The following is a 26,188-nucleotide window of genomic DNA, read 5'->3' on the forward strand; positions in this document are numbered from 1 at the left end:
GCAGGTTTAAGGACTGTAAAATAAATGGTGAATTTTGCATCAGTGAATTTTGTAAGTAGAAAAAGAAGCCAGCCATAACAGCTACTTGAAGTGGGTGCTATTTGGTTAACTGACAAGAAGATAGCAGATGGCCACTATTTCACTAAGACCAGAGCCTGGGAGCTGGAGAGCTGGAGACAGAATAGGAGAGAACAGGATCTGCAAATGGCAGTTAATGTATGGAAAATTGAGTCAAGCTACATTAAGGCAAAAAAATAAAAAATAATAATAAAAAAAATTCAACATTAGCTACACATGTATTAGCATGTATTAGCCTTAGTATATGGAAAGGACATCATGTTAGTCAAAACAGAGTCTTGTTATTTCAAACTCTAATAGGTAGCAAAGAATTTCCTATGGTTTCTTGCCACTATTATTCATTCTGTCATAATCTGAAGTCATTTCACCATAGCTGTGGTCTCAGCAGGTCTCACAATTTGAGGAAGATATAAGTTAGTATGAAGCAGTATAGGAAATCTCCTAGGAAAATCTTAGTACTGCTGAAGCTTGAAGGTGGTATTCACTTCCCAGTCATAGTTGAATTAATTTCCAGAGCCAGTATGGGGATATGAAGCAAAACATGGGATAACACTATAAAGACCTGCCACCCGTGTCCATAAAGTTAGCTCCACTATCAAAAAAACCCAAACAAACAGCTATTTTTCTTAACTGCTCTAGATACAGCCAAGGTCAGCCTCACCAAGCTACAACTTGTAGTTCTGGTGTAGGTAAAATTTATGAGAGTATTGCATCAGAAGCATATTTCCACGTTTCGCAGGACATGTAAGACTGTGGTCAGAGTTTTTTGTGTTGTTTTTTTTTTTTTGCAAAACCATGTTCATAAAACTTCAGTATAAAAGGCAAATTCCATAGAAATCCTCCTTCTCCCAAACTTATTTCAGTTTAATACTACACTTTGTCATCTTTGTATAACACTGCAGAAACCCAATTCAACAACAGATGTGCACTGTTCAAATGACTGGCAGAATTTGAATGCTTTGTTATTAACTCAAATGCTTCAGGATACTTTAGAGTAAAAAGCACTACTTAAATGCCACGTAAGACATGGTCTGGAGAATAAAAAAAAAAAAAAAAAGAAAAAGAAAAGAAAGACCAAAACCAAATACACTCAGTTCTGTTACTATGTTAAGAGGTGCAGCAGCACAGTTACTAACTCATTTGAGGCCTTTTAGCCTACCTGTCTATGCTGGATTTGGTGTCTGCAATTTTGTTCAGGCTGGAGACTTTGAAGCCATATGCGCTTCCCCTTTGGCCCTTGTTCATGTAATTGCCAAAGGCCAGAACAACCTCCAGGAGTTGCCTCAAACGTTTGCTGCGGATGAGTTCTTTGGATGCCAGAAGAATGGCTTGAAAAGAGAAAAGAAACAAATAGGTTATTGTTGTTTTTAACATATTTTCGCCCATAATCTGAAAGGCCCCAAAGTGTCCGTCTGACTGTTGCTCAGTAAATGTTACAATACAGTTCTGTTCATGCATGGTTCTTTCCCCCACCCAGCTTCCCAGATGCAGGACAACTGGAAAGAAGATACACCTCCTCATTCTACAGGACACTCCTCTGAACCCAGGAATAGGGCTGTTCTCCTGGGTCTCCCACATTAAAAACACAGGTAGTGGGAACAGGGGTAAGTCTAGAGCTCATCTGAAAACGCAGAGTGGAAGATACTCCCCTCCTCTCTTTGATAACCAGGAATGATGCACAGAAGCCATGGCATTATTCTTGTAAGTGACACATTTCCACAACATCACTGTTCTGAGGCACCTAACCTAACTGCTCCAGTGAGATGGAAAGTGAAAGGACTGGGAGTGAGAAGGGAAGGCTGGAAGCGTTTGTCAGTTCAGTAATACCTGGTAGCACACTGAGATGTGTCAGGTCATATTTGCAGCATAACAACAACACTTCATTAAGTCAATTGGGTGTAAGAGCATCATACAGAATTTGCTTCCCAGTGTATTGCACGTTTTGGATTCGCTGGCTTTACAACCACAGCACGAATGTAACAATTCCTTTGAAGAAAAACCTCTATTTACCTTCCTTGCCCATTTACCCAGCCCCTAGCAGAGCTTTTAATCATACCTTCTACTTTTGGCTTTGCTTCTGCCAGCCTCTCTGGAAACTTCTTCTTGAAGAACAATGCTTGGAGTCGCTGCTGATAGTGGTCAATCCTACACAAAGGGTAGAGTAAAATCAGCACTGATCTTGAACCATATTTGGAAACCCTGGGCCAGCATGCTGCCTACATAATCTAATGGCTGAGTGTTGAAACCCAAAATATCTATGCATGGGATTACAGATATAGTTCAAACACCTAACTCTACTTAAACAAAGCTGTTAGAAAAACAGAGAGCCTGAATGCATGAGTTCCAGGTGAAAAGGAGCTGGAAGAACTCCCACTACTCTCAAAATATAAGTGTCATGAAATCCCTTTTTCTGTGAACACAGCTAGGAAGAGGAGGCAGATTTCTGCTTGTCATCAGGGGATTGTCCTTAAGTGACAGCATGGAAAGTGTTTATTATCAATGAAAAGTTTGTGTAATGAAGAAAAACATTTGTAACATTGGAAGGCTTCTGGAAAATGCAAGGTATAATGTTGGCCCATAATCTCTTGCACATTCCCCCTCAGTGCCAGATGATCCATTTTTAACAACAATTACAGGTGCTTCCAAGAAGCCCTCAGTGCTTTTTCCCATAATGTATTGAACAGACCTGCTCATTTCAAAGAGGAAACGATCTGCCCGAGCCATGCGCTCTATTTCATGTTTATGCTCCTCCAGCAGGTCGGTATCGCTCTTTTCAGGAACAAACTTCAGCAGCTGGAATGGCAGACAAACCAAACACCAAGACAAGAGTTTTATCTGTTACCAGTGGGAAGCATTATTTTGATTCAGCCACGTGACTGTAACTTCAAGTGCAGCTGCGGCTACAAAACTGACCTTTTCAAAATATCTGCTTGCTGTTGTGCCTTTGTCCTTCACTGACCCTACTGGATTCATTTTCATCTCCAAAGGGGAATTTCCCATTTCTAAATCCTAAAGGCCAAGTACGACTGCAGCTTACCCAAGGGGAAGAACAGAAAGAACTCTGATTCCCACAGCACTATGCAGAGCGTAGACTGGTGCGTACAATAACAGGATGCACCCCAACCAGTGTGAACTACTCCTTGTGCGTATCTTGGAATGCACACAAAGCCCCATCTATCTCTCTCTTGGGTCCGCCCTACTCTGCGGAAACAATAAACAATAACCAAGCCACTAGATGTGTATCTGACACTGGCTGCTATTCATACGCTGACCTTAAAAGCTCATACTTTGACAGATTTTTGACATATCTAGCGGTAGCTGTGCTTTAGTCTGGTTATAAATACTGCCATGCATGCAGCCTCAGTGCACACCCACAAGGAAAAAACTGCTTGCAACAAGCACTTTTGCTTTACACCATTTCTTTAATATCTCATCCCACCCCTCAAAAGTGTGGTACTCAAAGGTGTGGAGCATCAGAAGTTTGCACTTACTCATAAAGCAGCTGCAAACATTCAGTTAAGATGAGAAGCAGGCTATACATTTCCAAAATGGAATAGCTTTTTGTATATGATTAAATACACTGACTGCATACAAAGAAGTAATTACATTTGTCGTATAGGTGAGAATTATAACATTCTGTGCCCTCCTAAGGAATTTTATCATATGCAACTGTGGTCAAAATATCATCTTTCACCCTCTATAAATGGGAAAAAAAAATGGAGGAATGGTGTTTTAATTGTTCTGTTTTGCTTTCCCTACCAGCTATGCAGTGTAAATGGAGGACAGAAGTCTCTCAATTTCTTTCTAACCTTCTAGTTAGAATGCAAGTTCCCTTCTTAGAGGTTAGAGTCCTGGCTGTAACCATCAACATACACAATCTGATTCATGACATTTCCCAATGGAAAAGCTGGGCAAGGGAACACATTAAGAAAAAAGAAAAGACTGAAGATTGTGGAAGTCACAGAAAAGTCATAGGTAAGAAGAAAGTTCATGAAAGCAAACCCCATACCAACTGTAACCATGCATATATCGCATCAGGAAAAGTAAACTGGTATTGGAATCCAAAAGCCCAAGGGATCAAATTCAACCTGACACAAATAGTGATAAACAAGGGAGATATGTTTTATGACACTGGGAAAAACAGCATTTCTCATGCTCCAACATGCAGTTCAGAACCACAGACAGACTAGCAGAGCCTCCACACGCATCCACTTATTTTGGCTGAAAAAAAGGCAGTGAGAAATTTATTTATAAGGTAGAGTTGACTGCAATCTTACCTGTTCAAGCATATCTTTTGCTAGGTCTTCTTGCTCATCCATCTTCAAGATTGCTTGTCTGATTTCTTCATTAGACAGCTTCAACCTTTCAACAGTACCAACAGTCTACCATTAGTGAAAAGTTCAAATTACTCAGTTCAGAAAATAGGAAATCTGAAAAGCTGCACTTAAAAATAATACAAAAGAGCTGTGGGAAAGTCCTACATGAAACTATGTTTCAAAGGCCGAAATTTTCTATTTTGTGTTACTTTTTTTACTTTTCTTTTTTTAATCCACTTCAGTAAATCAAAAACACACTGACTACAGACATGTCAATTAACAAAAATCAAATCCTCATAGATCAAAAGTGCTTCCAATTTCCTCCTTTATCAAAATATTTCCCTCATCCTTTTACAGCACAAAAACCCTGCAAATCTGCATAGTTTGTAAGTGATTGTGAGCTCATGTTTCATCTAAGCTTTTAAATATTAAAGGATCTCCCAAGGTAACAAGTAATGATTCTGATCTTCCTATGACAAATCTGTTTGTGCTTGCTAAGCTCACTCCGTTAGCAGTCGCAGCTGAAAAAGAAACTGACATCACAGACAAGTCCATGTTTCATATCCAATATGGAAGAAGCCTTAAAAACATAAGCTTATTTTACTAATATCCAAGGTGTTCAAAATTTGTTCTCCTTATCACCTACTCCTGTATATTTGTGTGCAATAGGTAGGAGTCATCAGTTACAACTAAACAAGAAATCAATAAAACAAATCAACTGAAATCCAGGGCAGACCAGTCAAAATTAGGGATCACTTAGAGGCTGTTTGATACACTGCCAGAAATTAATGGGTGGTTCTCAGTGCAGGTGACAATAAATATATGTGCAAGCAACAAATTCTATACTACCATTCCACACTCACAACACCCTCATTGATCTTCCTAGCAGAATAGGGGAGAACTATACAGAAGAAAATCTCAATTTTGGGACTGAAACAGGAAAGTGTGAAAATAAATATTTGAGGAGAGAAGTCTGCAGTCTCCACAGACAATCATTATAATTAATTAACAGCAGAAAGAGAAATTGTGAAGACAAACAAGAGACAGGCTGACGCACAAGCCAGAACGTTTTTGTCTTCCATGCTAACCAACTCCATGTTCAAATTTCACATTGCTATTGCCATTTGGATAGAATCACATTTGTATGTAAAAGCAAAAGAAAGAGCTTTACTTTTACAGACAGGAAATATTACTAAATCTGAGAAACTTAAAACATTTTAATATTGCCCAATACAACCAACAGCTGGAAACTAGAATATGAATCAGCAGAAATTCAAAAGCATTTAAATATTACACCCCTTAACTAATTACACTCACTGCGCTCCTAATTGTTCACTGCTGGCTGTCCCCTTTTGACAAGGAAGGCAAACTGATAACAGCTAAATAAGAATTACCACAAAATAGAATTACCTTCATAATAGGGGCATACTTGAGAAATAAAAGGATTAGAAGGTTTAGAGTTCAGGCTGGAAACTTTTTACTTTAGGTCATCAGTTTTCACTCAAGATCAAAACAACAAACCTCAGTACACAGGCTTCTGCATAAAACCCTACTTTCTCAATCAGAAAGCTGAAGTTTCTTTTGGCTTTAATAATCATGAATTATGAAGTCTATGGTTGCATGACCCTGAGTTGATCAAATTCTGTGACTGCACGACTCTTGAGAAGCTTATTTTTGGGCGTAGGCCTGGCTCTTAGCAGACACACGTACACATAACCAGACAATTTGGGTGCCTACACTTTCGGAATGTGTCACAAAGTGCACTTTTACATTTTCCAGAATCTAGCCTCCGCACAGAGGGCTTATATCTTGTGACACAGGCACAGTGTGTCAGAGGAGAGACAAGAGGCCAATCCATGAACACCAGGGTTTTTTGTCAGTGATGGTGTTGCTACTTTCACTCGAGATTTATGAAAAAAAAAAAAAAGAAAAAAAAAAGTGTCTTTTTTCCATGAAAATAATTCAAACAATTAGTACACTGACCACCTCTTTACACAGAGATCCTGTGCGTGTGTTTGGGAACTCAATAAATATGACCAAACAGAGAGGTCTGAGGCACATTAACAACACAGAAAGCGTGGCTCACATTACTGTGGATTTCAGTATTCTGTCCAGGAGCCTGAGGACTTCAGATTCCAAGCTCCACTGTTTGCTGCCATTTATCATAACTAAATACACTTGAAAACATCATCTGTTCAAAAATAATGGAGAGCCCCAAGGACAGACAGTTATACAAACACTTTGATTTCTTGAATGATTCTGTGCCCAGCCATCCGCAGAAAAACATCTGGCTTGGATGGTTTAGCCCACAGTGGAGAGAACCAGAAAGCTTGCCAGCCCCCTGCTGAGAAGCAGTTTAACTTAGTCACTTACAGGCCTGTAATGGGGTCATGATGCCTGCAGGTGTGCATCCTCGATTATTACCAATCCAATTACTAGTACAGAAGGTTTTACAGCAAAACAAGCTTACTCTTCCAAAGCAGGCTTTTTTGAGGTAGGACATATCTCGAGTTGTAAGTGTCAACGGCAGTAAACAGGGATCTTTCCAGTAAAAACTGGCCGAAGAACTGGCCAAAGAATTCTTAATCATGTGATTTTTCTTGTATCTTCAAAATTAATGCTCAGTCATGCAGTAGATCTTAAAGATGGACAGTGGTAATGTGAAACAGATGTGCTGTTTTTAAACAGAAACAGGTGAAGTGATTAAAGAGGAACCTAAAGCAGATGCATAAACTTTTTCCATTTAGAACTAAATAGAGGCATCCCTCAGAGCCTAAAACTCATGAGGTACAGACAGCAAATTAATGTGGGACTGCAGCCCAAAAAATTACACTGCAGAAATTACATTTCAGTAAATCAACTGTCTACTGAAAAGTTTGCAATGACTTTCTTACAAGCTTCACAGATCCAGGCACTCTTCCTCCAGCTGCTGGAGACAACTCTATTCAGAACAGCGTACAATTCAAGCTGCATTCTCTCTGCCTCACACTTCTTAACCAAAGCAACAATCCTGGCATCAAAACTTAGGAAATAAACATAACCAGGAGAAAAGACTGTGCCTCCTTCCTCAGCTGCAGCACACTCATTCAGAGCACAGATACTGACTGTAGTTTTGTTCAAGGGCAGCCTGACGCCAGTCAAAAGAGCAACGGAAAGGATCTTTACTGAGAATACTCCCTCCTTCTCCCCTTACCCATACATCTTGTGGCAGTATATAGAAGTCCAACTGCTTGAGTCATCTTCAAGCAATGTTAAAATTCAACAAGTACCAAATAACTTCTGATATGGTACTTAAGCTGCCTTCCTCTATCCCCTCCGGCTTCATAAATAATCTCTATTGACTCTGCTGGGTAATTCATCACTAATCTCCCCAGGACACCTCGGCTGATTTAACACCAGCTTCACTTGAAGACATCAAGTGGTTTATTGTTTCGTCCTCTTGGAGAAAGTCAGCAGCCTGTCTCTGAACATGCCTGGGAGACATGCTGCAGCTTTACATCAGCTTCCCTTGCAGACACCCAATGCTCACTCATTTTTCCTTCTTAAATATATCCATTGATTTGAATCACAGTAACCTCCCCCCTTCATTCCTCTCTTCGATGGATCAAAACAGAATATTTGTGGCTTATTAACCATCACCCTCCACATATGAAGAAGTGAGTCACTTCATGGGTTTGTTCCTTGGATTTTGCTTAGTTTTTAAGAATGCAGCTTGTCTGCCTGCTACCAGAGAACCTTGAACTGTGTTACAGCTACATTAGTATCTTGTTCCCACTCTTCCTTTTTCTTTGGAGGAAGGGACTGGTTTTAATGTAAATCAAGACTGAACTAAATCACAGGGCTTGTGAAGATGCTAGCAGTTGTAGCTGTGACAGTGCTGCTGCTAGCTGAAAACAGTGAAATAGGCCTTACCCTTCCTCATGTGTGAGCATGACCTCAAACACGTGCACTTCTCCACATATTTAACTAAGGCCACTTTGTGGAGCTCACTCAATTTTTAGCTTTTATTGATCACAAACTGCTCCATCTTCACAACTCACACAGGTTAATAGTGAATTCAATCCCAAATTTTGTGACTGGTACATAAACCTTCTAAAACTACTGAGCTCTCCTAATGCACTGTACAAACGCCAAGCTGCAAGCTGATGTTAAATAGCTACATTCTGGGAAACTCACTGTTGGTAACCCATAAAGGCAGGAAAAGTAGATCTCTCCGTCCATTTTCAGAAAAAAGCATTCAGGAACATTAGGCTGGTCTAACTGCAAGTTAACCTAGGAGAGAAACCTCTCTTTTCACATTTTATCTCAGCTGCCAACACATTTTGTCAGTGAAGATGACAATGTCTTAACATTTGGGGAACAACAGTGGGGACTTCTATCACATATAACTTGCACCACTGTATCAACATATTGGGCAAAAATCTACCAGTACATTTTCAGTACTTCATTGTGAAAACATTTTGCTAAGTGCATAAACAAACAGCCTTCTCTTTTGTTTTAGTTATTCAGAGAAAGCTCATGAGTGACCATCATCCACACACTCTCAGCTTCCTACCAAGAAGTATCTGAGATGCCATCTTTCCAAGCCAAGCAGGGCCAAACTTGGGAATCCCCAAACGACGGTGACATGTTGATGAGACAGTTGTTCATCCTTCATCACAGCCCTACCTACTGTTTCCCGTTCATGATTTAAGACAGAATGACACTGGCTGATATGTCAAGTTTAACCCTGGGGATTATCATACTCTGGATTTATTGTGGACATTTACGTAAAAACAGAAAATTCCTCCAGGAACCAGGAAGCAGTGTTTATTGCCTGATGTTTTTCAAGACAGAAAAACTGACCTGCTGAGTCCGATGAACTGTTTCCATATCAAGATACAATCTGTACCCCCAAATTATCATAGTACTTAGAATCTGCCTTAAAATAAGAGTGAAAAGTGTATTGCCACATGGCAGAAAAGCACACGGGGGGCTGGGGAACTGCACAGACAGCACATGGAAATCAACACTGTCTGAGTAGCTCATCCCTTTAATGTTTGAACTAAAAGGGTTTAGAAACTCTGAGGAGGCACAGCTATGTGGAAAAATACTCAGTCTCTTCAGTATTCTGGTTGGAAGTGCTGCACAAGTCCCTTCTCCCTCACTGACAGATATCCGAAACAACAATCATGAAAAACACAAACTTTTAGTACAGCCACTTGCTAAGCCTGGTTCACAGTATAAAACTACTATGAGATTAACATTTAAAATTATTTTTGTTCAGTCAGATTGTGTAGTCTTCTGCTACTAACTGTATTTATGACATTTTCCTTGCATTCCTACTGTTTCCAGCCTCTTGAGAGGGTTACTACTGACTAGCTGGGCCACAGAAATAACAAATACATCTCAGAACAACTCTGACATAATTATTTTGCTGGAATTCAAGCAAAATAACTTGTCCAAAAAAGTTCCATAAGTATACAGTCAACCTTCATGCTCCATGTGAGTGATGTTTCTCATAAGACCAGATCTCTGCAGAGCATTTCACAGAATAGAACAGTAAGAGATACAAGCCATAGGCAAGTTCTGTAAGGAACATTTTAAGATGTGGTACAATAAAAACACTAGAGCAGTGAAAATACTATCTGTTATTTAAGTAATGAAAGGAAAGAGAAGCCATACTGGTGAGAGAGGTCAGAGAAGTTTCCAGCTGTGAAGCAAAAGCAGGGAAGCACAGGGATCTGGGATGGCTCTTCCAGACCACACAAGTCTGACAGTAAATTCTCCAGCCTGGTGGAAACTGAAGACATCGGGAAATTCATGAGGGATAGCAGGTTTCCAGAGTGACAGAAATAACTGTATGTTGGAAACACCATTAAGAAAGCCAGATTTGAAGACAGTGGGCGCCTGGACTCACCACAGACAGATGGTTCCACGCCTTGGTTGAATTATAGCCTACTGGAAACACTGTGAGATAAACTGATCTTGTGCCTGTTCAAATCTTTACAGTTGGCCTATGGGAAAGAACTTCGTTCTGGATCCATCAGGTTCCATTAAACAAGAACTGTTACATCCTCCCACTGAAGTTCCCACTGAAAAATATTGCTATCAAGTTGCTGAAAAAAAAAGCTTTTTTTTTTTTTCAATGAAAATTGAGATGAGAATAGGGAGGAAGTCCTATGAATCTCACTGTTAGCAAAAAATAATTAACAATTCAATTTTCATCTCTTTTCAGTTCACCATGCTCCAGTTTCTCTATGAAACAAAGCAAGAGACATCTATTTCTCACTCTAGCTAGATTTTGGCTTGTTGGATCATATGAAATATGAGCTCTGCCTGACCCCTTCTAACACAGTGTTAGTAAAACAAAAACATTTGAGTAGTGGAGGGAAAGAAAACCCAATCCATGCAGCTATTTTACTTTAAAGGACACGGCAGTTTAGTGTAAACAAAGGGGGAATAAACTACAGGGATATATGCACAGTAAGAGTAAATTGGAAACAGCTGTTGGCAGATACTGTGGCAACCTGAAAGCTGGGGCTGCAGCTCAGGGTTGGTCAAACTCTCTTTGTTTGTCACCATTTTAAAATATTTTCTCACTGCATGTGTCTGCACACCCACATGCACACGTGTAAGGTGCACTGCAGGAGAAGCAACGACATGGCAGTAACCAGGCAAGACTTGGCTAGGAGCATCTGTCCCTCTGGGTTTAGCCTAGAGGAGGAAGCACTGGGATAATGAAAAAAACTGCAGTGGGGTTGTATAAACCTTTTGATTACTGTCTGCAGCCAAACCTCCCAATTGCTATCTTCAACAACAGATCCGTGTAAGCAGAAAGTGCAGTACCAGACATGAATACAGAGGTGCCATTTTAATTCCCAAAGATTTTTGTTTTTCTATTTGCCTTTGAAAGGGAGGTTTGGAGAGAAGAAGCAATCCTGGTCCGAGCTATGAGATACTTCATATATCCTGGATGTAAAGTTATCTGTGACAAGCATGAAACCATCTAAGTTAATGATAGCTCTGGTGACAGCAAGGTTAACAGGGCACAATGCAAACTGGGAGGTATTGTTAGGCCTGCTAACAATAAGACCTGATTATTTCTTGGTGGAGAAGCTTTTCAGCTCTTGAGTCCAAATAAGCAACTCAACACATACTAGCTTCATGGCACACCTGGAGTGATCACATGCTGCATACCCTGAAACGCAAAGCTAGTGCACCAAGATCACTTTTCTGGAGGCAACAGGAGGTATGACACATCATGGGGACTGTCTCTCTCTCACTGTTCAGAGAGAATTCCTTAGGAAAGGATAGGCTAGACTTGCACAGCAGAAGAAGTGAATGATGAAAAGCATGCTGCTGCTACCTATACTTGCTCCTGTTTATGGGATAGAAGATATTTAAAAATAGACATCGAGTGTCACAGCAACTCATGGACCACTTTCTTGGATCCTCCTCAGCCCTGCCACCTGTATACATTATGTTACCATTCCAGGAAGCATTTCATGTGCTTACATGACTTAATCTGTGCCCCAGATACACTTTCACAGGTCTGTCAAACAGCATGAAAATCCTGTTGCCCCTATACCTTCAGCATCCCTCTGCCCTAGCCTGCAGTCAGCTGCCAGCATGAGCAAAAACATGCATTGGCAACTACTGCAGAGAGAGAAATGTAAGCCTTCCCTCCTTGCTGGTTTGGATGGCAGGGGTCCTGCTGACATGCAGGCTAATGCCACATATGTAGCATAATGAGCACCTCCACAGTTTTCACCAAACAGTAGAAAGAACTCACTCCAGTCCTGGTGGTCTGGCTGCAGCGTTGCTTTTAACTGTTACCTTGTCTGCTAGAGCAGACAATCACACAAAGCTACATTTTCTGCTAATCAGTGGAATGCTCAGTACTGCCACAGGTTTCCCAGTCTTGCTTCCTGCCTCTGACAGGGAAGGTAAGATTCTCAGGTGGTTCAGTCCCTGTACAAATTTGCTGTTTAGTGACAGATATCCAGCCCAGTACACAGGTTGGCAGAAAGTCATGAAAAGCATACAGGTAACCCTGATGTCACAGCATCTGAAGACATAGGATCATTACAAGAGCATGCAAAGTTGAATCATGCTTTCCGAAGCCTAATTTACAAATAAAAGACCTAGTTCTTTTCTTACATTTGCCAACTTTCTAACCAAGTTCCAAAAATGATAAAGATGATCACCACTCTCAACACTGCTGTATTCCAAGGAGGTGTTTACAGCAACATTTGAAAAGCAACATACAGAACAAATTGAACTAATTGACACACAAACCACATGGGAGAAACATCACTTAAAGTGAAGTGGAAGCACTGCCAACCAGCTCATTTCATCTGCCCATAAGTACCAATAGCTTTCTAATGATGTGTTCAGATACATCCTGGTTTCTATGTCTACCTGCTTAATAAACAAAATGTGTGCGCATACTAAGAGAGCTAACACTTCACAAAGGCACTTGTGCACTTATTAAACTGCAAAAGAATTTTGTTTGAAGTGCTACAGGTATGGGACAGCAGGTCTAGGTAAAAAAAAGTACATGTCCGTTCATTAAATTCCACTCCCCTCTTGCCTCTGCATTGACCACAGCTTATGCTGTCAGCTAAGGCATAGCACACTTACTTGGAAAGGAGAATGACACAATTCTGGGCCCTCCGGCCATCAATCACAGAGAGCTCTTTCACCTTTCGTGTGGAGAGGTAAAGGTCTTCTGTTGAACCCATCTCTTTCTGCGTATAATTCAAAAAAGGGGGGGAAGACAGTCAGTATCATGTTTTTCCTTGTCTACTCACCCAATGCTGATAGAGTTAGTTCAGTATGATGAAAAAAAATCCCAATTTGGGCAAATCCACCCACATGATGAGAAAAGGAAGCATGAAGGACAGAAAACATGTAGGTAGAGCCTGTACTACTAGACAGACAGGAGTCATTCATTATCACCTGTAAGATCACCAAATACTGGACCTGATTCTAACTTACAGGATTCACTCTATGAACAGCTGTGATATTATTATGTAGATTATTCTTAATGTAAATCTAGTCTGACAGAAAAACTGGGCACATATGGTAAAGCCCACCACTCGTAGCATATCCTTCAGCTGGATGTCTTTTGCAAAGGTTACACAGTGCTTTTGAAATGCTGCAGCCCAATAGGAAAAATCCTTTTATCATCTCTAAAGGCTGCCATTGGACCAATCTAATCCATGCTGCAAGTGAGATACAAACAGTAGGGCAAGACAGTCTTCATCATAGTAAGTATTTTACTAAGTATCATAGTAAGTATTTTACAAAGTCACCAACGACTACATTTGAACTAGCCTCTCTTTTTAAATGAATTAATACAATTAAATATGGAGAAAACAACTTCTGTCAAAGTCTTCTGTATATCCCCCCATTGCCAAACTCTTCACCCTGGAAAATACCAGTCCAAGATGTTTGACACAGAGCATAGACAGAAACTAATTGCAGACCTAGTCTGATCATCCACAAGTCTCTGACTCCTTGTCCTGCCTACATATCAGGCGTGAATTTTGTTATACTTCTAGAGATTGGCTTTCTGTAATTCCATTTTGCATCTTTTAACACCATTCCCTAAACAGAAGTAGAGGTAATGATAAAAATTTACGATTTTGCATAATAGCTCCCAAGAAATCAGCAGAGGAAACTGGAAACAGGATGGCTTTTATTTTCCCAGCTTGCTGTTGTTGGAATTTCTTTAAAAATGACTTTTCATTACACTCATATTATCATTCCTTTAGATTTTGAAACTAACTAGTATAATCCAGCTTTGAAAGCATCCATCAAATTATTAACATGATCTCTTCCATTGGACATAACAGCAAACATGCTGGGTTGGACATTCTGTGTCCTGTCCAGTGTCCTGTCTTTGAGTGTGGTCAATAGCAGATATCCATGGAAAAATGTAAGACCGTGACAACTGTGCAATTTCTAGAATTAATGCCTTGGACTGAAAGTTCTTCAGCTCAGATACTACTTATGTTAGTGTCTGTTTCAAGTTACTAACTCCTAATATGATGCTTTCAAAGAGCTTACTGCTCTCCTGATTAACTCACTTCAAGAGATTTTTTAATACCCAAGTATCTGAAATTTCAATGTAAACCTTGGAGAAATTCATACTGTTACTTCCCATTTTAGTTCATGGTACAGCCACAATGAGCCTGTGCTGCTCCTGGATTCACAAAGGATTCATACAACCACATGCAAATGTGTTGCAGGGAGCCACTACCAATATGAAGTAGCATTATAAGCAGGTACAATCCATTAGCCAAAGACATGCATACTATAGTTCTGCTTGAGAAGCCCAGAGTGTCTAGTTGAGAAAGAAAGAAAACACAAAACCACTGGACAAATCAAAAAGAGTTTCTAAGGAAAGAAAAAAATGAACATTTAGCAAGCTTATTATTTTTGAGGAAAACTAACAAAACAGAAGAGCAGTGCACCCCCAGGATGTATGCAGAGATGTCCAATTTTTCTGAATTTCCTCAGTTTTTGGGGAGGAGGGCAGGAGAATAGGTAGATAGGCAGCTGCTGAACAGTGAGAGGCAAGCAAGGTACCGGTAGGTCTGTGCTTTGTTCCCAATTTAAAAGCTTCACTGTCTCTCACTAGCTAGTGTTTGCAGACAAGTACAGCTGGTTACCATTATACAGCACCCATCCCAAGGAAAAAGAAAAAAAATAAAGTAATTTCAGGGCTTGGCTACATACTGTGTATTTCAAGGCTTGGCTATGCAGTGTGTTCAGATGTCTTCCCCTAAAGCCATGCAGGAGGGATTAGTATAACAGTCTCCATCCCGTTTCAATTCCCCAGCCCTGAAGGTTCAACAGAGATGAATACCTGAACTATTCAGACATGGCCCACTCCTTGGTCATAAGGAGTGGCCTAGTCTCATCTAAAAATATATTCTCTCCAACTCATATTGAGAAGAGAGATATTTATAGACATTTGGAGTTCTGTGTAAGCAAAAGCAGATGAAGCTTCAGGTTTTACTGAAGCCAGATTGCAAACTGCACTGAAGGAAAACAGATTGCATGTAGACTATCTGTGTTTTCTTAAACACGGAAAAAGAAGAGCAGTAGTGACCAGCTTTTGTGGGATAAGCCAAACACACAGAGAAAAAACAGCTGGAGCTGTTGTCAACCTACAAAACAATGTCCCTACATCTTATCCCATTATTCTTGACAGTCTTTCTGTGTGGACTAACATTGTGCTATACACTTCAAACAGTATTTCAGATTTGAGATTTTAATTACAAATTCAAAAATCTACACTATCACACAGACTTGTTTTATGGTACACATTGCCATGATGATAAACAGTTTGTGGCCTAGATGCATTTATTAGTCTCCTCCAGCAACAGAGGAAACTTTCTAGTTACAGTCCCCTGAGTACTCACAGCAAGAACTACTTTCTTGCTTTCCATACTTTCCATCAGATGCCACCAGAGACACTTGTCACGACATCTCAAAAATCCCCTTGATAGAGTCTTGCTCTTCTCAAAAGTCTCTCCCAGAAATTCTGCTTAGATAATGAATAAAATGAGAGATACTTTGCCTCCGATCTTTTTGCTCAGAATCATCTAAATGGGAACTACAGAGTTACCAGCAGAAACCACAGAGTGATTACAGCTAATTGAACAGGAATTACATCTTTGTGTAGCAGAGCTAACACAACTGATGAAATTTTTTTTTTCTACTTTCTCTACCCAGGAAGCAGAGGTATAAGGACATATGAAAGACTGGAATGAGATGAGGCATGATCCTATGACAGCATGGTGTAGCATCTCCTTCCCAAGAGCTATGAGAGGATCAGAAGGCAGACAGTGATACTCACCTGCTTGCAGGAAGAGGGGTTAGTTAGCAGGTCCTATGCAGACAGCAGCCACAAATAACAAAGAAGGAAACATGCCAAAAGTCAGTCACAGAGAAGTACACCAAGTTTAACAAGGCAGCTGAATTTAGACACACACACTGTTTTCTAAGAGAATAAAATGCTGAGCGAGTAATACTGGCCCACATGGTTTAAAGGTATTTCAGCACTTCTTTACATATTTTAAATCAGCAGGTGTTAGGGAAATAAGAGTTCTAGGTCTTTTCTGAAATGAATAAATTCAGTTTCCAAACCATAAATCTCTAAGGTCTAGAAACATTAACTAGGATAGTGCTCAAATACCTTTACAAATCTAGTCCAGAGCCTTACTGAAAGAACTGCCAAGGTTAAAAATCAAGGGTCAGTTCTCCTCCCCCAATGCACAGGCACAGTTTGCCTTTCATAGTAACAACTTGTTTCAATGGCACATTATAGCTTTAACGACTAAGAGCCAACAACTTATAGCCAAAAGCACCGTGTAACTACTAAAAAAAACCCTACAGCAGCACTGGCTAACAGACACCAACTATTTCATGACTTATTCCATTCTCCAGGAAAACATCAGATATACTGAACAAAAAGGTCAATATTACACAGTCAGATTGGAGCAAAGTCAAAAGACACGTGTAAGAACTCTTGCTCCAACCTTCTGTACACCGAACAATTTTCCTTTTCCTAACAGCCACCCAAAACAACATACTGGGCTTGAGAGAGGAGAAGAGATCCTTCATCATTAAAAAAAAAAAAAAGAAGCTGTTAGATATAAATGAAGCTGAAAAAATAGGATCATATTAATAGCAGCAAAGAAAGAAATGTCTTTGTCTGTACTCGTTCAACATTTCAGATGCAAAAGAGCAGGGTTTTCGCTGACATTTTTCTTTACAGACATTTGGAGGAAGTTTAAAAGTCACAAACCCAGGGTAAACACATACTTGGCCAGAGCGGAGTATTAATAAAATAAAAGAGGAGAAAAGACCAAGTGTGAATCAATTGGAAAAGTTCTCATCAGAATTTGATTCAAAAGCAATTTTGGTTGCCTGGCCTTGAAAAAATAAAAATAAAAAATAAATAAAAAAAGAAAATGGAAATATGAGGATTTGTTGTTTGGAATTTAGTTCTTATTGGAGTGAATACGGATGAAAAAGAAAGCATTACTTAAAGTAGTAACAGTGGAATACAAATGAAAAAAATTAGAAATGCGAAACTAAAATGAAAGCTGGAAGGGTATCAATACACTTAACTGCACAAAGCCATGATGATATTGCATAAGTGATACTCCAGTGTCTGGAGCCACTGTCATAAAATTTGCTTAACAAGCACTGAGAGAACTGTTCAGAGAACCACGCATCACTGAGATGATGGCTTCATTTCAGTGGGAAAGTTTAGGTTTAGGGTCACGCTACTTTACAGCTGAGTATGTCAGGCACCTTTTCAGTAGTTGGTAACACAGCTATAAATATTACGTTTCTAACTAAGAATCAACAAGCCAGTACATTGACCAGTACATTTTTTAGTTTATATTTGGGGTAAGGCTTTGGAAGGTCATTTCTGGTGAGGAAGCTGCAGCGTTTGCACCTCAAATGCCACATGCTGGCACAAAACCACTACATTAGAATGGCACCTCAGTGGCTGCTGTTGTCCACAGATGGCAGTCTGCCTACTTTCACAACAGCTGGAAGCTCTCTACTATAACTACGCTACTGGCACACAGGGTCTACACCCAGTCTTCTACAGCAGTGCAGTTTCATGTGCCTTTCTTTCTCTCTAGTGAACTAGTTTTTTATTTCTGAGAATAAATATGAATAAGATTTGCAGAGATAGAGAGGGACACACTTCAACAGCTATTTGCAGGAGCAGAATAAGAAATTAAATGCCATCATGTAATGGGCAACACTGCAGTCTTCACAGTTCAAGTTGTGATGCTTATCTAGATGATTATGAGCTAGTAAATCAGAAAAGTTATTCATTATGTTTATTGAATCTGATAGGAAAAAATGATAATGAGGGAGAGAGAGGAGCAAATGGAAAAGTCCAAAGGCAAGGGCTATGTGTTCATTGTAAGGTACTGAATAAGATAGTGAATGATAACAATGAAATTACCCTTATTATTGTGGGTCTTAATTTACAGGCTGTTTATGACAATCATGTCTGTGTCTTTTCCTAAAATTCCAAAGAAATTATCTGATTTTGCAGAATAGGAAAGATTGAAGTTCTCCAAGTATTCCAAAAACAGATGAAAGCTGGAGGAGTTCAGGGAGTGCAAGTACAATCTCTCTCCTGTTAAATCTAATTCAGTGGAGATAGATGGATTGAAAGTAACTTGCTTTCCAAGAAAAAGAGGAGGGGAAAAAAGACATTATAATAAATGGTTGCTTTTAAAGTATGCCGTTTGTGTTACAATCTTTCATTTTGACAGATTCTGTCATCCAGCCAGTTGGACCAGGTATTTACAAAAAGAAAAAAAGACACAAAGCAAAAGGAAGCTAATTCAGTCACCTTGCACAGTTCTTGGATGAATACAGATTTTTTTCATTGGGAAATAGAGAATTAAAAGACATAAGAGAAAGATAGATGTCAAGCATGAGCATAAAGTTCAGGAGCTTTTGGAAACCAGTGGGTACTGAGGTAATATTGGGCATTACCTCTTGTGAAGTGTTGTCTCTGATAGCTGTCCATCAAGTATCATAACAGAAGGCTCTACTTTGCCCACTATATAGAATCATAGACTCACCAAGATTGTAAAAGATCTCCAAGATCATCTAATCCAACCATCCACCTACCACCAATATCTCCTTACTAAACTATGTCCCTAGGAACAACATTTAAATGTTTCTTGGACACCTCCAAGGATGGCAACTCAATCACCTCCCTGAGCAGCCCATTCCAGTGCTTAACCATTCTTTCAGATAAGATTTTTTTCCTAATATCCAATGTGAACCTCCACACTTCTTTTGGTCCTGCGATTTTTTTAATAGTGGCAGAGCAGCAAATGATGCAGCCTGACTGCAGATAGGCAAGAATCAAGCATGTGCATTCTTTCCAACTTAACGTATTCAAGGAAGACAAAGTATGGAAGAGTCCACTCCTACCTGGTGTCTCTGATACGCTGAGAACATCTTTTCAAAATCTTCTAGATCCAACACCTTGAATGCCTTTAAATCATCAATCTCATTCCAGATTGTGCCATGGATCCTCTCCTGAAAGAAAAGGTCATATTTGCATGAGATAATAAAACCTTTTAGCTAAGTACATACAATGCTATTTTCTTAGGTTTTGATTTTTGTTTTAAACATACTTGGTTGTTTATTTTTTGTTTTTTGTTTTTTTTTCCATCACAGCAAACCTCTGATGAAAGGCCACATTCAGACACTAGAAAATCAAGCAATATCCATGATCCCACAGAATGTATCCTTTAATAGTGGTCATGAAAAAGAAGTGTCATCATGAGGAAAAAGCTTGGGAAGGATACAGGATGCATGTTCATCTCAAGATACATATTGCCATCTGCAAACTTTGCCATGTTCTGGTTTAAAGCCTAAAGGCTGTACAGTTTCTATTCTGACTGCCTGTTAAAGTAATCTAAGACTTTATTTTACCTTTAAGGCCCTGAGTCTTTGAAGTCAAATGATTTCCTATTATATTATCTCCCCTGTCCATCTGAGTTCTTTGGCTCAGATATTAGCTATACTCAGATCTCTGAGAGAGCATTATATACACTAACTGGAAATGTTGAAAACCTGTGCAGTACATTACCTTGAACACTAGGGAATTCTAGCTTTCCAGAAGATAATTAGCATGAAGCAAAGAAACACTACATGATAAGCACAGATTACTCCTCCAACTTTGCTACTCATCAGCCCTAGACCAAATAAGCTGCTATAATACAGGCTTTAACTCATCACAGAGTCACAGGATGATTTGGATTGGAAGAGACCTTACAGATCATCTGCCACGAGCAGGGATACCTTCCACAGACAACAGTCACCCTAAAATATGAGAGGATTTGAGGTCTTCTGCTGATCTTCTCAGGAAAGACATCCTTGCCAGCAAAGAGGACACAACAACTGAACTACTTTCTCCTTCCCAGGGACTGTTAAGGTATATGTGAGGTGGGTCAATCTTTGAGCAATTATTCATTCTGAAGAGTGTTCATCACACTCATTCACACCTGACCACGGTATCTTTGAGTTCATTTACTTAATAAAGTGTACAGTTAATGTACTTCATTAACTGGAAAAATAAGGAAGGTGTTGATTAAAAGAAAAAGGAAATGGACAGAAGGGATTGTAAAGAGAAAACCTCATGAGATTAAGAGCCAGCAGAACACTGATGCAGAGAAAGCCAGGAACAGCAAAAAGTGGAAATTAAACCCTCTCACAGGCTCCAGCTCTGAAGTACCTGACTTGCACCTACACAGCAAAAAGTGTGTTAACACTTCATTATCAGAACTAATTAGGAACAGGCTCTACTTCCCATTCACAGTCATCAAAGGAATGAGGGAAATGTGCTAAACCACAAGGCTGAAGGAGCAAGGAAAAACACCTGATGGAAGGATGAAATGAAGGGGAAATAAAAGTGTGAAGTGTTCTGGAGGAAATTCCTGGCAGGGCAGGCACTGTAGAGGAATAACCAACACCCTCCCTCCAGAGGTAGTCTGTGAGTGCACGAAGGAAGGCAGGGCTGTCCAGCTAAAATTGCTACAGTGCTGTTTGCAGTGAGAGTATATACTAAATGGGAGCAGAATTCATCCCTGAACAGGATCACCAATATCTTTGCACAGTTCCTTGCAATCACGTGGTGTTCCCTCCCATAGCAGCAAAAACATGATTCTTTGACTATAACAAAACAAACAAGTTTGGGAAGCTCATCTCAGCTAAAGGAATAGGAGACAAAATTAACTCTGGTTTCTACTGCAAATCTTGGCCAGAAACATCCAGACAGGGTGTTCATTCTCATTCAGTTTCCAGGCTGGCTTTATAAACCTTGCTTTATAAATCCTGAGAGACATATTTGAACTCAGGAGTGTTTCTGTGAGCTCCTCGTTGTCTCATATTGTCCCATCAAACACTGAAATGGAAAAATTTATATTGAGGGGAGCCAGTGGACATGACTTCAGGAATGGTCCTTAGAGTCATCACTGGGATAGAACACTGGGGATGTCAAGAGCTGGATTTGGATGTGGCTCAAGTGACAGCTACTTTTGAGAATCTTGCCATCTACCTGTCTGGCTGTAAAACTCTCTTGGAAGTTCAGTTTCCCCATGAATGGGGAGAATGATGAAAATCTGCTACAGAATGGGCAGGTCTCTGAATTGCAGAACTGCCAAAACAGGAGGGTCTGAGACTTCAGAAGGGACTATAGAGAATAGGTTTTATCTTCATCTTCCCAGAAAAAAAAAAAATTAAGTTAAAATTATTCCTGTTTCAATTCATTTTCATTTTAAGACTTGAATATGGACCAGGTTGAATCTGGACATACATAAGTACAACATCTAAATGTTTCTTGAACACATCCAAGGATGGTGATTCAACCACCTCCCTGGGCAGCCCACTCCAGTGCCTAACCACTCTTTTGGAGAGGAAATATTTCCTAACATCCAACCTGAATATCCCCTGGTGCAACTTAAAGGCATTCCCTCTAATCCTACCATTGCTTCTGCGGGAGAAGAGGCTGACCCCCACCTCACCACATCCTCCTTTCAGATAGTTGTAGAGAGTGATAAGGTCTCCCCTGAGACCTTTTATTCTCTCCGAATTAAACAATTCCAGCTCCATCACCTGCTCCTCATAAGACTTGTGCTCCAGACCACTCACCAGCTTTGTTGTCCTTCTCTGGACACACTTCTCTGCCCAAGTGCAGCTGTTTCCAACAGTGGATCAATGCACGTTGCTACACTGCATGTATCTATTGCAAACGTACCCTTGAACTCTTTTTTAACAAGATAAACATATATATAGTATTAGATGTATTTTTTTTTTTATCAGACTTCCTCAATATGCATAGTATAAGGCCTGTCTCCCATGCTCCAAAGTCTGAGACATACTGTTCCCAGTCAGTATATGAGTTGAGTCTTTGGTAATTTAAATGTGGCTACTTTGACAATTGAGGAGAACACAGCAGAAGTGCTGCAATGGGAACAAAATGCAAGGTGAGGTTATCCAACCTACCCATGTCTTTATGTACAGAGGATGCATATCCATGTGAACAGAGAGCGCTTGGTACTGAATCAGGGAATCAAGGATCTCTGATGAAGATTACCAAAATGCATTGCCTTCAGTGGCCAGTGGAATCATTTACCTCCATAACAAAATGCACCCCAAATGCACCTACAGGTGCAGATCAAGGCAACTCTGCACCCGTATCTCTGCAGTTTTGCAAGGACCTTACTAGGTCTAAACATTAACACACACCTCAAAATGAAAACTTCTCTATCTTATGGCCCATTTTCAATCTATTCTGCCTTCCTCAAAATAGCATCTTTTACCTACCTCACCACCCAGCTCTTCAATTTTATTAGCACAGCTGCCTTCACTCCTAACCAGAGGGCAGGATAAGCCTACAGTTACTGTACACTAAACAGAAACACCTGTGGCTCTCCTTTTTCATATACATTCATATATATACATACATTAGTTATTCTTTCTTTCTTTTTTGTTGTTGTCAGAGCACTAAGTCCATGTTCTGCAAAGGAAAATAAATCCCCATCCTTACATTCTCTCCCACACCCCCCACGTGGCCTTGACAGACAAGCACAGACGGTGCAGCAAATATTTCACTTCACTTTATTTTAAAGAAAAGGAGAGAGGGGGAGAAAGAATTCTTGTGGCATTCCAAAGGTCCCTGGACACTCATTCCAAATGCCTGAGTTGGGCCCTGGGTGAATTTCAGTCTAAAAGAGAACCTGGGTTTCTAGGCAGCCATCCAAACTCAACACAGGAACTTCTTTCTTTCTAAATAAGTTTTAAAAAATTAAGACACAAAGAAAAGGAGAGAAAAGGAAAGAAAGAAAGAAAGAAAAAAAAAAAAAAACATCAGGAAGAGAGAGAAGTGGAGGGAAGAAAGCAACCAAGGTAGCAGAAAATGAATGCAACAGGAGGAATCCAATTCTTCTCCTATATTTCCACTTCCCACTTCAGAGTTTTATTTTCAAGAATCAAAGCAGCTGGCCTCATAGCTATGAAACAGTAGTGTAGAGAAAGAGGTCACCTTTCTCTCCTTGGTGACTGTTTCTGTCAGGGTAGAGGAGCTGGGTTTGGAAGCTGATTCTCACTGTGCCTTGCCCACACTGGATCTGTCCATCCTTTGACCATATACACAAGTGAGGGCAACTCTGGGACAAAAGCCCTGGCAATGTGCAGCTCTGTCTTACAGTATTTAGCACCACTGCAGCTGTGCTGAACCAACAGTATGCACAGATCTACTGCAGTTTAATCTATCCAGCACCTTGGACATCATAGGAGATGTGCTGCTGGAGAACCTCCTCAATATGGTTACTGATTCCCAGTGGCTCAGCCCACGGAAAGCCACAATATCATTGTTTTCTGTCACCTAGAACTTCATGGCGTTAATCAACAATGAGTTATACAGAGAAATGTAGTTAACTGTGAGAGTATTGAATTTCTTACCTCACTCAGCTTAGCCCAGTTGAAGGATTTCAGTGGGTGTGAAGGCTGTGGGATAGACTTCTTCTTCAGGCTGGTACCAGCACTGCTGAAGGTGGTTGTTGAAGGTGGTGGTGCACCCAAGCTGAAGAAAGGCGGTGCTCCTGGTGGGGGAGGAGGTCCTCCTGGAGGAGGTGGTGGGGCAGGAGGAGGGGGACAGGTGGAGAAAGGCAGAGGAGGTGGTAGCGGGGGTAAATTCTCAGAGGTGAGAGCAGAGGACAATGCCAGTGGGCCGCCTGGAGGAGGGGGTGGTGGGGCTGGGAAGGAAATGCTGCCCCCTTGCTGGAGAAAAAAAAACACAGAAAAAGAAAGCAAACAGCTTAAAAGGCACAATAACTCCTTATTGCCAGCTGATGTGATTTTATTATGAGTCTCAAAATATTTGATGTTTTCTTTAAAGCCTCCTGCACTCAAAGCCATGCAATAAAGGGAGGAATCTCAGCTTTCATTTAAGAGAAAGTTTCAAACCCTTGAAGTTGTGGAGAAGAGCTTGAAAAAGGGAACCATAAATGGCTCAGAAAAACAGAAAGCTAGTAAAAGAAGCCAAAATGTATTATTTTATCCTTATGTATGAAGAAAGAGAAAAGTTCAATCTTTGAACTTTTGAACTCCTGGGTTTTAAACCTTAGGGTTTGAAATACAGAATATCTGTCATTAGGCCCTCCTAGCACAAAGTTGGAGCAGAAAAGAGAGTAGGGAAGTAATCTGCTTTTTGCAGTGTGTAACTTCTCAGGGCTATGTCCTGTGGCAGAGAGACAATACTGTGACAGACACATTACTGGAATAGGATCACAAGGCAGTTCTTCCTGTCACTTCTGCAAAGCTTCAAGGAAGCACAAACGCTCCTGAAGCACAATGGGAAATCTCTTTCTTCACTAAAATTACTTTTAGATTGGGCAGATTTCTCTCTATTCTATCAAAATAATGATCAGGGCCACCTCAGCAGCAAAACTTGTGCCTAGAAGAGAACACACGTGCCTCACCATCTTTGGCACATAGGGTGACTGAAAAGGAATGGAGCAGCCCATTCCTGAATTATCCAATCTATACCATCAGCTCAGGGATTTTGTTCTCTATTGAAAGATGAGCAGCTGGCTAGACAGACTCTTTCTGTACAGACCACAGAAAGAGCTTCACTCATAACGTTCTTTTGTTCATCATTCACTAGATAGTAGGCTTTAAACAAGAATGAGAAGAGTCCCAGTCTCATACCGAGTACTCATTAAGTTGAGCTACCAGGTCATTCATCTGGTCCCTGGCCTGGCGCAGCTCCAAGGATTCTTTCTGCAGCTTGTCTTTCATTTTGTTCAGTGTCTTCATCATTTCATCTTTCTCCTGGGTCTTTGTCTCACATTCCCTCTCCTTCTTCTCAAGCTTGCTCATCAGTTCAGCATGATCTAGAAAGAACAGGCAAGCAGGTTGACGAAATAAAGTTCAGGAACAAAGAGATGGAGTTTACTCTGAAATTAAGCTGATAAGTCTGTCAATTCAGCTGGGAATATGTGATATGGAGAAAAGAAAACAAAGTCTGACTGTTCTGACAGTGATCTTCAGCGATCAATACAGCAATGCCCAAATTTCACTTAGATTGCAAAATCATTTCATGTCACTATTGAGGGAAGCCCCACCCTATGGAGCACATAAACTAATCATCACGAGACAAAATGTACTGGAAGGAACAAAGTAGGGTTAGCTCACGAAAGATAACCCAGACAGTCACTTGTGCCTATCTCAGCTTCCTGCTGCTCTGTGAATGGGTCACAGCCTTTCTCTCTTGCCTCCCCAAATACAGAGGATGCACTCACCTTTTCGAAACTTCTCTGCCTGATCCCTCCACTGTTTGACTTCATTCTCATTCACCAGCCTGAAAGATGAAATCAGAACATAAAAATGTGTTCTGAGCTATCCAGTTTGAAAGGCAAGCAGCCATTATATGTAGTGACCAGCAAAAGACAACCTGGTAAATTTATGCATGTTTAATCAGGATCATACTAGAGGTAGGTTTGGTTCCAGATCCTGATTGTTACTGCAGCCAACAGTTAATATCATAAAGGTGTCTTGTAGCTCAAAGTCTCACAACAAATAAAGAATGCCTGGGGAACAGATACTGGCATTCTGTCTTCAGGTAATGCCCTAAAGGTGCCAAGTGTATTTACTCTGACAGGAAAAACTCATGGCTAAAATCATTGCAGCTGCTGTGGGATACAAATTTTTCTACCCTTAACACAAGACTGCATTGCCAT

The 26,188-nt window shown here is 40.3% G+C and overlaps 1 protein-coding gene across 9 annotated transcripts in view; it reads right to left on the reverse strand.

Moving 5' to 3' along the window:
• Positions 1-26,188, reverse strand: part of DAAM2 (dishevelled associated activator of morphogenesis 2) — a 207,220-nt gene that overhangs the window by 23,575 nt on the left and 157,457 nt on the right. For 8 of the 9 annotated variants that reach the window (XM_090135194.1, XM_090135195.1, XM_090135198.1 and 5 more), the window contains 10 exons: positions 25,751-25,809; positions 25,158-25,342; positions 23,910-24,227; positions 19,374-19,481; positions 16,249-16,281; positions 13,020-13,126; positions 4,356-4,440; positions 2,765-2,871; positions 2,135-2,223; positions 1,238-1,406 (listed from right to left, as the gene is read on the reverse strand). In XM_090135194.1, the coding sequence (XP_089991320.1) occupies positions 1,238-1,406; positions 2,135-2,223; positions 2,765-2,871; positions 4,356-4,440; positions 13,020-13,126; positions 16,249-16,281; positions 19,374-19,481; positions 23,910-24,227; positions 25,158-25,342; positions 25,751-25,809 (1,260 nt within the window). The remainder of the gene's footprint in view (positions 1-1,237; positions 1,407-2,134; positions 2,224-2,764; positions 2,872-4,355; positions 4,441-13,019; positions 13,127-16,248; positions 16,282-19,373; positions 19,482-23,909; positions 24,228-25,157; positions 25,343-25,750; positions 25,810-26,188) is intronic. The other variant, XM_090135196.1, reaches the window with a different exon arrangement.

This window comes from Phasianus colchicus, chromosome 2 (assembly GCF_987193195.1).
Source record: "Phasianus colchicus chromosome 2, bPhaCol1.hap1.1, whole genome shotgun sequence".
Lineage (NCBI taxonomy): Eukaryota > Metazoa > Chordata > Aves > Galliformes > Phasianidae > Phasianus > Phasianus colchicus.